This window comes from Phaenicophaeus curvirostris, chromosome 17 (genome assembly GCF_032191515.1).
Source record: "Phaenicophaeus curvirostris isolate KB17595 chromosome 17, BPBGC_Pcur_1.0, whole genome shotgun sequence".
Taxonomy (NCBI): domain Eukaryota; kingdom Metazoa; phylum Chordata; class Aves; order Cuculiformes; family Cuculidae; genus Phaenicophaeus; species Phaenicophaeus curvirostris.
The window spans coordinates 4720137-4735930 of NC_091408.1; the positions used below are offsets into that span (position 1 = coordinate 4720137).

At 59.5% G+C, this 15794-nt stretch overlaps 1 protein-coding gene across 1 annotated transcript; it reads right to left on the reverse strand.

The window, feature by feature from the left end:
- Positions 1-1390: 1390 nt before the first annotated feature.
- Positions 1391-14201, reverse strand: PRODH (proline dehydrogenase 1). Its single transcript, XM_069871033.1, has 14 exons — positions 13940-14201; positions 12748-12956; positions 7406-7440; positions 6933-7082; positions 6737-6801; positions 6264-6380; positions 6036-6115; positions 5698-5779; positions 4862-4954; positions 4618-4764; positions 4285-4460; positions 4097-4195; positions 3633-3721; positions 1391-2380 (listed from the first exon to the last, which is right to left on the reverse strand). Exons 1-14 carry the CDS (start codon positions 14186-14188, stop codon positions 2193-2195), a joined length of 1779 nt encoding a protein of 592 aa, XP_069727134.1. The 5' UTR covers positions 14189-14201; the 3' UTR covers positions 1391-2192.
- Positions 14202-15794: the final 1593 nt, after the last annotated feature.

Here is a 15794-nt window from a genome sequence, read left to right on the forward strand (position 1 = left end):
CTGGAGCCCCTTTCAGTGCTGGGAGCTGCTCTAAGGCACCAGGTAGAGCAGAGGGACAGAATCCCCTCCCTGGCTCTGCTGGCTCCAGTGCTTTGGGTGCAGCCCAGGAGGGGGTTGGTGAGAAAAATCAGAGAAAAAAAAAAAAGGCAACCCACTATTGTAGCATTCCGAAACACAAAAATAAAGAAAAATATGTTGTTTTGTTAATGGCTCAGCCCCCCTGCAGCATTTCAAGCCAGCAGGACTGCACAGACAGGCAGCTGTACAGCATGAGGCTCTCGTCACCATCCTGCAGGGATGCAGCCAGGCTCTGCTCCTTGGAAGAACCCCCTGCTCACGTGTGTGCTCGTGGTGTTTGAGCACAAGGCTCCCAATACGATTGCTGCGAGGATATGGGCTCTTTCTCCTTGCAACTCCCCCTGCTGCTGTAGCCAGGATCCATGGAAGCGAGCAGGCTGCAGCACCAGCGACCAGCACAGCCACCACTGTTTCGTGCCTCTTCTTCCTTGGAGAAGAGCAGAAAGCAGCTTCCAGCAGCAAGAGCTAAAACTGAGCAGCGTGAGGAAAGCCTGGGGTGCAGAAAAGGTTGGGTCAGTGCTCCCAAAAATAAAAGGAAGGGTTGTGGGTTTTCGACTGAGCAGGGGTAAAAGTTGCTACGAATCATAGAACGCTGTGGGTTGAAAGGGACTTTTAGAGGTTATACAGTTCCACTCCCTGCCATGGGCAGGGACACCTCCCACTCCATCAGGTTGCTCCAAGCCCCATCCAACCTGGCCTTGAACACCTCCAGGGATGGGGCAGCCACCCCTGCTCTGGGCAACCTGGGCCATTGACTCCCCCCACCAACACATTTCTAAGACCTCATCTCAATTTCCCCTCCTTTAGTTTAAAACCATTACTCCTTGTCCTGCCAAAACAGACTTTGCTCTCAAGCCTAGCCCCAGCTTTCCTGGAGCCCCTTCCAGTACTGGAAGCTGCTCTAAGGTCTCCCTGCAGCCTTCTCTCCTCCAGCCTGAGCAACCCCAACTCTCTCAGCCTGTCCTCGTACAGGAGGTGCTTCAGCCCTTGGATCATCTGTGTGGCCTCCTCTGGATTCGCTCCAACAGCTTCGTGCCCTTCCTGATTTCAGAGGTGGACGCAGGGCTCTGGGTATCACAAACACGAGAATCTGGGGGCTTCAAGGGCATTCAGTGCCTTGGGTAGCGAGGAGGTGGCACCCTGCACCCTGACTCCATCCACAACTCCTGCAAACAGCAGCTCCCAACCCCAGAGATGCTGCAGTTCGGCTCTGGCTCCTTTTGTCCAGCATGCAGCTGGAGGGGGCCGAGAAGGCACTAAACCTCATTTCAAACCCAGGGAACAAGCAGCTGCCCAATAACTGCAAGAGAGAGACAAGAGCAAGAACAGCTACGATTTAATCATTACCATTCTCTGCAAATCCAGTGTACAGCAGAGCCGAGCTGTGCTCTGGCTCCCAGTGCTCCTACGTGGCCACCACCCCTGCTCACAGCACAGCCCAGAGCTGGGAACACAGGCAGGGCAGGACCAGTGCCCCCTTGCCCCACTGGACATGAACCTTGTGAGCACAGGGATGGAGAACCTCACCTCAGGCAGCTTTGGCTCGTGGTGGGACAGAGGAGAGCCTGGTCCAGCCCGGCTCTGGTCTGTGCAAGCTGGTGAGCAGCCAGGGACTCATCCTGCCCAGTGACCTGCACAGGTCGCTGTGACCTCTGTCTCCGTGGGGGTGGAAGACCAAACAAACCCACAGCCCCAGCAGAGGCTGGAAGAGCTTCTGGCTGAAGCCAAGCTTGTCCCCTAGCTACCCAACCCACTCCAGACCTGACCCCATGGCGTGATGTAAACAGCCACATCTCCCATCGCAAACCCACAAGGGGAAAATGCTCGGAGAGCCTTCACGGAGGTGAGGGGGGCAGCAGGGGAGCCCCAGCATCTCCCCCAAAACCAGCTCAGGAGCCCTTGGGACAGCAAAAGGACAGCCCAGAGGTTGGACAGCCCTCCAGAAGGGACCTCCAGGAGGTGTGTGTGGTTCAGACAGCAGCGAGGACACCTCCTGTCCCAGCACAGAGGGTGTCGGGGGAGAAACTGCAGCAGGATGGGACAGGAGGGATGGCAACAGCGGTGACAGGCTAAGGCACCAGAGAGAGCCCGGGCTGGGCACCGTGGCTGCCTCCTCAGGGGTTGGGGCTGAAGAGGCTGCCGTCCAGGAGCCGTCGCTTCACCTCCTGCCACAGCAGGTCCCGCTCCCGGTTCGCTCGCTGCATGAAGCCCCGGTTCTCCTGCGCCCGGCGTGACAGGTACGGCAGCACCTCGTTCACCGGCCCGTACGGCACATACTTGTACACTGGGAAACCAGCCTGGCCTGCAGAGAGATGGAACACGGGATTGGAAGGGGGCAAAGAAGTAGAAGGGAGGAAAAAAAAATGGGGGACAAAAACCAGAAGGGAGGAAAAAAAAAATGGGGGACAAAAACCAGAAGGGAGGAAAAAAGGGGACAGAAACCAGAAGGAACAAAAAGGAAAGGAAGAAGAGAGAAGGGGAAAAAGGGGGAAAAAAAAAAAATGAAGTGGGGTAAAAAGTGAAGAGAGAAAAAAAGGGTGGAAAAGCAGAAGGAATGATAAACAGGAGCAAAAACTAGCAGTGAGATAAAAAGGGGTGGGAGGGGAAACAGCAGAGAGGAGGAAAAAAAGAGGGAAAAGCAGAGGAGGAAAAAAAAAACCCATGGGAAAATTGAGGGAAAATGAAAAATAAAGGGGGAAAAAAAGGCCCCCACCTCCCTTGCCCCCAAGGCTGTGCCCATGGGGCTGTGGTTGAGGAGGGGAAGCCTGGGAGCGAGCAGGGCAGCAGGGCTGGGTCCCTGCCCTGGCTCAGCGTGGGGAGCTTGGAAACGGAGCCGGCCGAGGTCACCGGGAGCCCTGGGAACGTCAGCAGCCAGGGCTGGGCCAATTCAGGAAGCGTTCGACCAGAAACATCGAGTTCACACATTTTTCCAGCATGAGCAGAGGAGCTGCAGCCAAAGCCTGCGTGAGGGGAACTCCAGGATGAAGCAGCATCCTTGCTGGACAAGGACCTCATCTGCCTCCCACTGCTCCAGGTGAGGTCTCACCAGAGCAGAACTTCATCCCTGGCCCTGCTGGCCCCACTGCTCTGGATACAGCCAAGGACATGGTTGGTTTCAGGGCTGTAAGCACTCGTTGCTGGTTCATGTGGAGCTTCTCATCCTCCAGCACCCCAAGCCCCTTTCTTCAGGGCTGCTCTCAATCCATTCTCTGCCCAGGCTGTATTTGTGTTTGGGATTGCAGGACACTTCTCGTAGTCCAAAGCAGGTTTCTCCCTGTCCACCCACCACAGTCTTATGAGACCTCTGGGAACCAGATGTGATTCTCCACTTACATCCTCATTTACATCCTCCCCAAACAACACAGCTGGGGAAGAGGCAACCAGGCCTGATCCTCATCCATTCCCACTCTCCAACAGCCCTGACTTCACAAGGGTGGACGCATAGCCCAGCTCCATCTGTCCTTCAGACCCCACAACAGCTCCTCCAGGAGACCTCAGGGGTCAAGGTGGGGCAAGGAGAGTGTCTGCCAATTCTTAAGGGTCTCAGCACTCACCTAGGGGGAAGGTGATCTGGTCACACATGCCCAGCAACTGCCCAAAGCACACCTTCTTCTCTGAGGGATGGATCCCAAGCTCCATCATCCTGCAAGCCAAGCCTCACATTAGGGAAGAGTAGAGACTGCAGTGCAGCGTGTCCCACCAGAGGATCATCTCCAAGTACAAGAACCACATCCCAGGTGGATGCTGAGATGCAAGAACTTGAAGGGTTTCTTTTCAAAACAGCCTCTAGGCTGGGCCATGGGGCCAGCTGTGCACTCGCTGTGGGCTACTGCACCACTGCTGAGGGCTACCATGCTTGCATCCCAGCTCCAAGCTCCAACCAAAGCCCTGAGCAGCAGACGGGAGCTGGGATCCCACTGGGTGAGCACAGAGACCTGATGACCCACAGCACATCTTGCTACAGCTCTGCTGGGCCCATAGTCCTCAGTCCCTGCCATGTGGCCTCTCCAACACTCACCTGCGCAGGGTGAACTTCACCGTGTCCTCATTGTGAGATGCCACCATCACACTGGCTTTCCGGTGGTGCTTGATTTCTTCCAGGATATAATCCAGGCACCTGTAGGATAGTATGGGGCTGCATGGTGAGGCCACTCAAGCCCTACGCAGAAGGGCAGGAGAGAGAAACGTGGCTGGGACAGCCCCTACCTGTGATACATCTCATTGGTCTTCTCATAGGTGGGGTTGATGGGATCCTCATAGCCAATCTTGGCTGCCCTCTCCCTCTCCTGCTCCATGTAGGCACCACGGACCAGCTTGGTGCCGAAGTGCCAGCCCTCCCGGCGCGACAGCTCCACATCCACCGTCACGTTGTCGTAAGCCTCCTGGGATCAGATGGAAGAGATGCAACGAAGTCACCACAAAAGTGCCACCTCTGCCCCTGCATCAGACCATCACACAGCCTTGGCTTCAGGAGTGGAGACCTCCCCATCCAGCAGCTCCGGCAGGTCCTTCCTGCCCCACAACCTGCCCGGAGCTCACCTTCAGGTAGCACTGGTAGGTGTTGAAGATGACCGCTCGATCCCTGTTGAAGCGGCGCTGCATCTCCAGGGTGAGGCGGCTGATAGCTGGCTGGAAGTAGCTCTGCTCTGCATCCACCATCAGCCTCACGCCCTTCTCTGTGGCTCTCTGTGAATGATATGCAGGTTGGGTTTGAGAGGCCACCAGCTCCATGTCTTCCCCTCTGTGCTCAGGTCCAGGTCCCACAGCCCCAGCACTTCCTCACCTTGGCAAGGACGTCCATTCGCTGCAGCATCCGCTTCATCTGCAGATCCTCCTCCTCGGTGAAGCGCGAGAGCAGAGGTTCCAGCTGCCCAGTCTGAAACAAGAGCAGCTTGTGGCTCCCTGCCTGTGGCCAGCCCTGCCCATGGGGACACAAACACCCTGGGGGGACCCCATCTCCAGCGCTGCCTGGAGAAGAGAGGCTGGAAAGCTGCCCAGTGGAAAAGGACCTGGGGGTGCCGGTCAACAGCAGCTGAACATGAGCCAGCAGTGGGCCAGGTGGCCAAGAAAGCCAATGGCATCCTGGCTTGGATCAGCCATGGGGTGGCCAGCAGGAGCAGGGCAGGGATCAAGTTTTGGGCCCCTCACTCCAAGAAGGACAATGAGGGGCTGGAGCGTATCCAGAGAAGAGAATGGAGCTGGGGAAGGGTCTGGAGCCCAGGGGTTCATGGAGCAGCTGATGGACCTGAGGGTGTTTAACTAGGAAGAGGCTGAGCATCACTCTCTGCAGCTCCTGGAAAGGAGATTGTGATGAGGTGGGTGCTGGGCTCTTCTCCAGTGGCCATGGCACTTGGGGACATGGTTTAGCAGGCACGGTGGGGTTGGGCTCGTGGTTGGACTGGATAAGCTTGGAGGTCTTTTCCAACCTGAGTGATTCTATGATCCCAGCTCCCCAGCATAGCACAGGGTGACACACGGTGGATCACAGCATGGCCTGGCTCTGGCACCACAGCCACCAGTGAGCTCCTGGGCAGGGATGCAGCAGACCCACCCCCTGCTCCCCCAGCCTCCCAGGGCCCCTGCAGGGCTGCTCTGGGTGTAGTGTAGATGGGTACCCACCTTGATGTTGGGGACAAGCAGCAGCTTGGAAATCTTGGTGCGGCTGTCGATCAGGCTGTTCCAGTCCAGCAGGTCCACAGTGCTGGGAGCACAGAGACAAGTCCCATACTAGTGTCTTGCTGAGGCAGAGGGGTCTCCACCAGCTCCCAGTCCCCACCAGCAAGCAGGGGGCACAGCATTTGCCACCCTGACCTATCTTGTCACCTCCACCCAAATCTCCTCTGTGCTTGGTTGCTGTGCTGAACCAATGCTGGGTTTTGGAGACCTCCTCTTGCTGCCCCCACTGTCCCAGAACAAGGACAAGGTCCCCCACAATCCCGAGGCCACAGGCAGCTTACCCGCTCACACCCAGGTTCTCACCAGTGAACCAGTGCTGACTCTCTGCCTTGGTCGCGATGCCGAGGTTGGCCAGGGCCTCCTGCCACCAAAAGAAGCATCAATGTCAAGGGGCTACAGGGGGTCTTGCAGCTCCAGGTTCAAAGATGTCACACATCGGGGCTGCTCCGGGACCTCCACGGCCACCAGCCACCTCCAGCAGCACATCCCTAGCAGCACAGCATCCTCACCTGCAGCTTCTCTGCCTCCAGCTTCATCTCCAGTGCTGCCCGCCCAGCCTGGCCCTGCTCTGCTGCCATTTGGTGGAAGAACCTCCTCCACTTCACCAGCACCTCTGAGAACTGCAGCTGCGGGGACAGAGGTGGAGGTAAGACAGCCTGGATGGAGCCCAGCCGCCTTGGAGACTCCTATCATGCCAGAGCTTTGCAGGATCAGACCCAGCCTGGAGCAAACCCTGGCAGGGGACCTCGCCCACAGGGACCTCTAAATTTTTGAGCTCTTCAGGTGTCCCCCAAAGTTGAGACAGCATCTCCAGGGTGGCATCAGCCTGTTGCTGTCCACTTCTCTCTGCCACTGCAGTAAGGCTGGCACCCCAAAGTGCCTGCTGCCCCAGATCACAAAATAACCAGGTTGGAAAAGACCCATCGGATCGTTGAGTCCAACCGTACATCACCAGTGGCCCTGGCTCTGCCCTGGTACTCACCAGAAACTGAGGTCTGCCCAACGCCGTCAGCTTGATGGCTGAGAAGCCTTCCACTGAGCTGCCACCTGGAGGGAGCCACAAAGACAGAGCTGACAGGTTCTCTTGGGCAGAAGGGAGGCCCCTGAGATACAGTGGTGAGCTGTGGGTTCCCTGCAGTCCCCAGGAACAGCGAGGCTGCTCAGGAAGGAGCATTTACCTGAAGCATCGATGCAGCGGAGGAAGGTCTCCATGTGCTGGTCACACTTGGCCTCATCTGCGTAGAAATAAGTGCGGGCGCCAATGACCCCACCGCGGCGATCCCCAAATCCTGGATGGGCTCGGAATTGCTTCTCCCTTTGCTCTGCACCTGGGGTGGAAGAGGATGGAGATGGGCCACGCAGCCCTGCTGAGCTCCTACCAGCCTCCCCAGGAGCATCTGCAGGGGAAAGGGGCTCCAGCTTGGACCTCAGGAGAGCCAAGGGCTGCAATGCGCCCTGCCTGCTCTGCTGCCTGAGTAGGGGCTGAGCCTTTGCAGAGGAGCAGGGCTGGCCAAGAACCAAGTTGTTAATCGTCCAGCTCATGGTTTGAGGCTGTGGGAGCTGGTTCCTTCCCCCATGCCAGGCCCGCAGTGCCCAGATCAACTGGACCTTCAGGCTATCTCCTGTCAGCAGGAGAGGCTGGGTCACTCACCTCCCATCTCCTTCTCGGCTGCAGAGGTGCAGGAGCTAAGAAGAGAAACAGGGAAGGTAAGGGCCAGGTCAGCAACCACCCACAACGCCGCGCTGGTGCTCAGGGCAGCGTTGAGGCTCCCCCAGCCTGGCTTTGGACCCTGCTCTTCCCTCACCAACCCATGGATCAAATGCTGCTCAGCGCAAGCTCCGCCGGCAGGTGAGATGCCCCAAACCGCAGAAGGAGTTTCAACATCCAGGGAAGTTTTAGCTGGAGGTCCTGAGGCAGCCCAGGGATGATGCGCTGTCCCAGGGTCCAGAGCAGCTCTCAAACAGCCCACCCCACAGCAAGGACAAGCCCTGGTGGGGCTGCGTGGTCTGTCTCCAGCCACGCTAGCCTATGGTCCTCACTGTGGTGACACCAAACCTCAACCCAATGCCTCCCCACTTCACAGGCATCAGCAGCCAGACCATGATGCAAGGAAATCCTCCAAACCCAGGGCGCAATGAGCAGTAGGATGCTCTGCTGCCACCTCACGTTCCTCTGCGCCCTGGTATCAGCCAGCAGCTTACAAGCAAGGTCTCAGCTTCCACTCACGCTGACCTCAGATGTAATTCCAAGCCTGAGCTCTTTGCCACAGAGAAGACAAGAGCTCTGACAGCCCAGGTGGACACAGGCCAAGTCATGAGACCTTCCTCAAGCTCCAGCAGCTAAGCCTTCCCGCTGACACCCTAAACCCAGCCTGCAGAGCTTAGGTCTCGCCCAGGAACGCTACCAGCCCCTGGAGAGCAGGCTGAGTGACAGCAGAGCCATCTCCTCCAGGAGACCTCTGCTGTGGAGGCACTGTCCCCAAACTGGCCTTGCTCAACAGCGGGGAAGCGCTCTGCCAGCCACGCAGCAAAGCCACCCGCCTAGAGCCAGAGGACTTGCACAAGAGAGCAGAGAAGCACGCAGCATGGGCCCAGAATATGCTCTCCCACATGGAAACCCTGTGACAGGGATTAGGGGCTGCTGGAAGCATAAACAAGTGGAGACAAGCCCTTCCCTCCTGCTCCCTGGGGCCAGGAACAGCTCTGCTTTGCTCAAAGTGCAGCGAAGCCTGGCGTGAACCAGGGCATCCGGAGCTCCCGGGGAGCAGAGGCACCAGAGCTGCCACAGGCTCTGCTCTGATTGTGTGAGTACAGGAGGTCACAAAGCAGTTTGGGTTGGAAGGGACCACAAAACCCATCCAGTTCCACCTCCCTGCATCAGGGTGATCAAAGCCCCATCCAACTTGGCCTTGAACACCTCCAGGGATGGGGCAGCCACCACTGCTCTGGGCAGCCTGGGCCAGGGCCTCCCCAACCTCACAGGAAACCATTTCTGCCGAAGATCTTATCTCAATCTCCCCTCTTGCAGCTGAAAACCATTCCCATCATCCTATCCCTGCACTCCCTCATCAAGAGCCCCTCCCCAGCTTTCCTGGAGCCCCTTTCAGTACTAGAAGCTGCTCTAAGGTCTCCCCACAGCCTTCTCTTCTCCAGGCTGAACAACCTCAACTCCCCCAGCCTGTCCTCAGTCAAGAAGCTTTCTGCTCCTGACTACAGGTAAAGGGAAGGAAGGGAGAGACTTCATACACCAGGGCTGGGATGCAATAACAAAGCCTACAGCAGATAGAAGGTCTCCTTGGAGCAGGCACCACAGGCTCCAGCTGGACACACTGCTGGGACTCTGCAGACATGAGGAGAGACGTGTCCTGTGTGCAGCTCTGAACCCTGGCACACACCTCACACCTGATCCCCAAGACACTGGAGACAAAGGGCTGGGAGCAGAGCTGCCTCCGAGCTACCCAGAGTGAATGCACGAAACCAAGGAGCAAACAGCACCCTTGAGTTTGAAGTGTTTTGAGTTCCTCAGGACAATCACACCCTCTTCAGCAGCATTCCTGCTGCATGACAGCAGCAAGCCCTTCTCCCCGAGGGGGGCATTCAAAGCAGTGCCATGGTGCTCGCTTTATTGTTCTGCACCAAGACAAATAAATGAGGCTCCTTCCAGCTGAAAAAATACTTCTCAGGGGGTATCATCTTCTTTCTCTACAACATCTTGGCCAGCAAAGCCATTCCTACACCAACCAAGTGCCACTTAACCCAGCTTACACCTGGCCACTCCTTCTGTGGACCGAAAGCAGAGCTCCCAGAGGAGGACATATCTCCAGGCATTGCCTGTGACCACAAAAGAGCCACCTGCAAGGCTCATTTGGGACTTGGGAGCTCACACTCATGCCCAGCACACGCAAACCAGGCCCTCCAAGGGCTGCAAAGCAGGTTATGATGACTGGATGCTGCCTGCTGGCTTGCTGGGAAGGGCAATCCCACTGACACAGCAGACTTGGGCATTCAGGAAGTTTTTGCTGAGGCTCAAATAAGCAGTCTCAGAAGAAACACAAAGGTCGTCTTGTCAGAAATCAGGAGGCAATAATCCATTCTGCCCTGGAGGTTACCATGAGGGCGTCAGGAGCTTTGCTTGCAGCAGTGTATGAATCTGGCAGAGGGAGAAGTTGCCACTGAATTACCATATCCAAGAGAAAACTCACATGGTCACATGAAGCCCAAACTTGTAGCTGCGGGTGTTGTTTAAAATCCTGCAGGCAGGAATAAAGCAAAGCTTTTGCTAGAAGAGAGTCTTCCAAGCCTGCCCCATGCATGAATTGCCACACGCACCAACCCAGTGCTGGGACCACCGCAAGATCTCCTCGTGCAACTTCAAGCAAAACAGAAGCCACCTCATGTCCCCAGGGACCGCGGCACATGCAGGTAGAACCCTGGGCATGGGTGGCAGCAGCACTGGGAGCAGGAGGAGAAGGGGAGGAGGCAGCTCGGGGAGGCTGACTGGCCGGGCTGGATCATAATCCCACACCAAGACAGATATCAGGTGTCCACACAAGGAATCTCTAGGGGAAGCGAGGTCCATGTGCTGTGTGGCAGAGCCCAGGGGCAGGATTGTCCTTCCTCTTGTTAGCACAACCCACCCCAGCTCCTGGCTTGGGATGCCCATGCGAAGCAAAGGCCCCAAGGCTGCCAGGGGACCACGACCTCTTCTGCTGATGGGGGAGCTCCTCTTTCACACCTCAGGGAGAGGAAGCCTCTCCACACCCCACATGGGGCTGCACCCATCCCGAAGTCCCATGTGGAGCAACACCCAGGCTGCTCTGCCTGCAGGACAGCCTTCTCCAGCCATGTCACCAAGCTCTGGAGCCAGCCTTCGGCACACAGCCAAAGACTCCCAGGACAAGCTGGCAAAGCGCTGGATGCCAGCCCAGGCAGGGCAGGGCAGGGACGAGCTGCAGCGGGCAGGATAAGCCGGTGCCTGCCCCCAGTGATTGCTGTTCCCAGCCAGTCCATGGCAAGGAGTGGCCAGGGCGCATTGCTGAGGAGAAAAGGGCATTTCCTTGCTGTTATCTCCACCTTGTTCCAGAACTGGCAAGCCCAGCAGGGCTCTGCCTGGGAAAAACAACAGTAGATGACACCAAAACACCCACTAGTTGCGTCTCCTTTGGACCTCTGCTTGCTGGCAGCACGGTGGAACCCTGAAGGGCTCGCAGGAGGGAGGAAAACATCTCCGAGTCCAGCAGCCACAAGCCCTTCCTCGCTCACCTCAATCACACACAACCCAGCCCAGCATCATCCTTGGCAGAATCATGAAATCATTCAGATTGGAAAAGACCTCTAAGCGCATCCAGTCCAACCCACCGCTGGGGACCAGCACAGCCCAGGCAGCCCCCAAACCACCTGCGCTCGCCCAGCTGTGAGCAGGATGCAGGTACAGGCAGAGCCCGTAGTGGTCAACCACAGGAAAGCACCGGGCACAGGTACAACCAGACTGCAGCAGCGATGCCAGCCCGGCAGCACCAGCACTGCCAGCTCAGCCCCACGCCTGGACCACGGCCACATGCCTGGGGAAGAAGCCAGTCCCTCCCCAGAACACGGTTGCCGCACGCCTTTGAGAGCGCCTTCTCCTCCCAGGCTGCAAGCAGGGCATTTTGAAGCTTTCTATTCAAAAAGTGGAATCTGCAGCTCGGTGTCCCCCGTCACAAGCTGCCCAATCCTACTTGTGCCAATAGGATTTTGAGGGGCAGCGTTATCGCAGCACGGCAAGCGGCTCTGATAAGCAGCAGCCGGGTGGGGAGCAGCGATAAGGCTCCTGGGAGATGAGCAGCACCACCTGCATCACCGCAGACCCAAAACCTTATTTGTAAACCACCCCAAAAAAGCCATTTGGGCTGCAATTTGAGCCACGTATGGGTCACGAGGCGGTTGCAGCGTTGCCCAAGGGAGTGCTGCCCCCCTAGCCTGCGCTACCCTTGTCCTGGGTGGGTGGGGGGACGACACCGCCCCCCTCACTGTGACCGTGGGTCATGGGCCCATCGATCGGGCAAGCGGAGGCACCCAGGACTGGGGCACCAGTGGTGGAAAGTTACTGGTGGCTCTGGGCCAACGCCTGCGCTTGGCAGAGAGCAGGAGATGGGAAAGGCTGCCCAGGATGGGGGGGCTCTGCGGGAAGGGATGCGTCCCGTGAGGGGGGGACACTGTGGAAGGGGGCACCCTCCTGGCTTTTTGAGGAAGAAAAGGTGCTGAGCAGCACCCCACTGTGTGCGTTGTGGGGGATGGAGGAGGGAAGGGAAACTGGAGGGGGGCAGCACCCCAATGTACGTAGGGGGTTGAAGGGGACAGCACCCTAGTGTAGGAGGAAAAGGGGGTGGTGGGAGGGATGAGGAAGGGGGGCTGCATCCCATTGCGGGTATAGAAGCAGGGACAGCCCCCCAGTGGGTCCCGGGAGATGGGGACAGGGGGGCTGCATCCCCCTGGGGGTGCAGAGGCTGGGCAGCCCCCCAGTGTGTGCAGGGGGATGGGGAAGGGGGACTGCAACCCCTTGGGGGTGCAGAGGCTGGGCAGCCCCCCAGTGCATGCAGCGGGATGGGGAAGGGGGGCTGCATCCCCTTGGGGGTGCAGAGGCTGGGCAGCCCCCCAGTGGGTGCAGAAGGATGGGGAAGGGGGGTTGCATCCTCTTGGGGGTGTAGAAACAGGGACAGCCCCCTAGTGCGTGCAGGGGTAAGGGGGCTGCATCCCCTTGGGGGTGCAGAGGGATGAGGATGGGGGGGGCTGCATCCCCTTGCGGGTGCAGAGGCAGGAACAGCCCCCATGACCGCGGCTGGGGCGGGCGGGCGGAGGGACCCAGGGGCGCGGTGGGGGGGGGGCGGAGGGGGCGGGGCTCTGGCTCGCGGCGCAGCCAATGGGATCGGGGGGCCGGGTGCGCGCAGCCAATGGGGCCGCGGGCGGTTCCCGCGCGCGCGCCGCCGCCTCCCTCCCGCCGGGCCCCGCGCTCACTCCAGCTCCTTGCGCTCGGCCTCGGCGGCGCTCAGGTCCTCCTCGACGCTGTAATCCAGCACGGCGCCCACGCCGAACGCCTGGTTCCGCCGGATGAGGGGCTTGATGGCCTCCTGGTCCTCCCCGGCCACGAACTGGCCGTAGAACGTCATCTTCATCAGCCGCTCGAACAGCGTCTGGCCCAGCACCCGCTGGCACAGCTGCAGCAGCTGCGGGACCGCGGCTCGTCAGTGCGGGACCGGCACCCGCACCCCACCCTAGTCGCGTCCCCCCCCCCCCATCCGGAGCACGCAGCCCCCCTCCATCGCCCGGCTGGGGACCCGCATCCCCTCTGGAGCAGGCAGTCCCCAAGGCCCAGGACCCCCTTGTCCCCCCAGAACAGACTCCACTCTCCCCAGGACTGGTTCTCCCCTCCATCTGGGTGGGGCACCCCCCTTAACAGGACCGGTCGACGCCTCCACCCCCGCCGGTGACCGGTACCCCCTCACACGGAGCAGTCCCGTCCCCCTCCCAGAGCAAGAGCCTCCACCCAAAGACCTGTCTTTCCCCATTCTAAGCAGGAACCCCGTCCCCAGGGCCAGCATCCTCCTTTACCTCCTCCACTGTATCCCCTTTCCTCGGTACCTGCACACCCCTAATCCCAACTGGGGTCCCCCCTACCCGGTACTGGGGTCCCCCCTACCCGGTACTGGGGTCCCCCCTACCCGGTACTGGCACAGCCAACACCCCTTATCCCAATCGGGGTCCCCCCTATCCCAATGAGGGTCCCCCCTATCCCGGTACCTGCACAGCCAACACCCCTTATCCCAACCGGGGTCCCCCCTATCCCAACCAGGGTCCCTCATACCCGGTACTGGGGTCCCCCCTTCCCCGGTACCTGCACAGCCAACACCCCTTATCCCAACCGGGGTGCCCATTACACCGGTACCGGCACAGCCAACACCCCCTATCCCAACCGGGGTGCCCCCTATCCCAACCGGGGTGCCCCCTATCCGGTACCGGGGTCCCCCCTACCCGGTACCGGGGTCCCCCCTACCCGGTACCGGGGTCCCCCCTACCCGGTACCTGCACAGCCCCCCAGCCATCGCAACGCCCCCTATCCCCAGGACCGGTCCCCACTGGGCGCGGGACCCCCGTATCCCCAGGACTCCCCCTTCCCAAGACCCCCCCGCCCCCGGAGCCCCATGCTCACCTCCCGGTTGTGCTGCACGAGCGGCTCGACGGCGCAGAGCCCGAGCACCAGCAGCCCCCGCAGCAGCTCGGCGCTGCTCTTGCTCCGGAACGCCTGCCGGGGGTCCCCGAAATCCACGGCCGGCGGGGGGCCCCGCGGCCGGGCCGCCCTGCCCGGGGCTGCCGGGGCGGAGCGGGGGCGCCGGGGAGCGACCATGCGGGCGGCGGCGGCGGCTCCTCGGAGCGCTCGGGCCGCGGGCGGCGGAGCCATCGGGGCGGCGGGACCGCCCAGCCCCGCGCTGCGGCCTTAAATAACGCCCGGCACCGCCCCCGGCCCCGCCCCGGCCCCGCTCCCCGCCCCGACAGTCCCCGGTCCCCTCGGCCTGGCCCCGCTGTCCCCGATCCCAGCTTCCCTGCAGCCCCTTGCAGCGCTGGAAGATGCTCTAAGGTCACCCCGCAGCCTTCTCCAGGCTAAACAAGCCCAGCTCTCGCAGCCTGTCCTCCTACAGGAGCTGCTCCAGCCCTCAGATCATCTCCGGGGTCTCCTCTGGCCTCGCTCCAACAGCTCCATGTCCATCCTGTGCTGAGGATTCCAGAATGGGATGCAGAGCTCCAGCTGACGTCTCACCAGAGAGAAGCAGAGGAGTAGAATCCACCCCCTGGTCCCACTGCTCTGGATGCAGCCCAGGACACGGTTGGTTTCTGGGCTGTGAGCGCACGTTGCTGGCTGATAGAATCATAGAATCATAGAATCACCAGGTTGGAAGAGACCCACCGGATCATCAGGTCCAACCATTCCCATCAATCACTAAACCATGTCCCTCAGCACCTCGTCCACCCGTCCCTTAAACACCGCCAGGGAAGGTGACTCAACCCCCTCCCTGGGCAGCCTCTGCCAGTGCCCAATGACCCTTTCTGTGAAGAATTTTTTCCTAACGTCCAGCCTAAATCTCCCCTGGCAGAGCTTGAGGCCATTCCTTCTCATCCTGTCCCCCGTCACTTGGGAGAAGAGCCCAGCTCCCTCCTCTCTACAACCTCCTTTCAGGTAGTTGTAGAGAGCAATGAGGTCTCCCCTCAGCCTCCTCTTCTCCAGGCTGAACACCCCCAGCTCTCTCAGCCCTTCCTCATAAGGCCTGTTCTCCAGCCCCCTCACCAGCTTCGTTGCTCTTCTCTGGACTCGCTCCAGAGCCTCAACATCCTTCTTGTGGTGAGGGGCCCAGAACTGAACACAGGATTCGAGGAGCGGTCTCACCAGTGCCGAGTAAATCATAGAATCATAGTTACAGAATCATAGAATCATAGAATAGTTTGAGTTGGAAGGGACCTTAGAGATCATCTAGTTCCAACCTCCCTGCCATGGGCAGGGACATCCCACTCTTTCAGGTTACCCAAGGCCCATCCAACCCGGCCTTAAACACCTCCAGGAATGGGGCAGCCACAACCTCCCTTGGTAACCTGTTCCAGTGTCTCACCGCTCTCATGGTGAAGAAATTAACAGGCTGCCCAGGGAGGGGGTTGAGTCCCCTTCCCAGGAGGTGTTTAAGGCACGGGTGGACGAGGTGCTAAGGGACATGGTTTAGTGTTTGATAGGAATGGTTGGACTTGATGATCTGGTGGGTCTCTTCCAACCTGGTTGTTCTATGATTCTGTGATTCTATGAAATTCTTCCATTATGGAGCATCTCATCCCCCAGCACCCCTAGTTCCTTTCCTCGGGGCTGCTCTCAAGCCATTTGGTCAGGGTTCCTGGGTGCTGGGTTGTTGGGGCATGGCGGGGGCAGTTGGGCTTCACCTCCCCTGTGGGTCCTCATCACGGAGCGGGCTGGCAGGACCCTGTGTCCATGCTCTCCTGGCAGGTGTTGACCTAAGCTGTTCCTC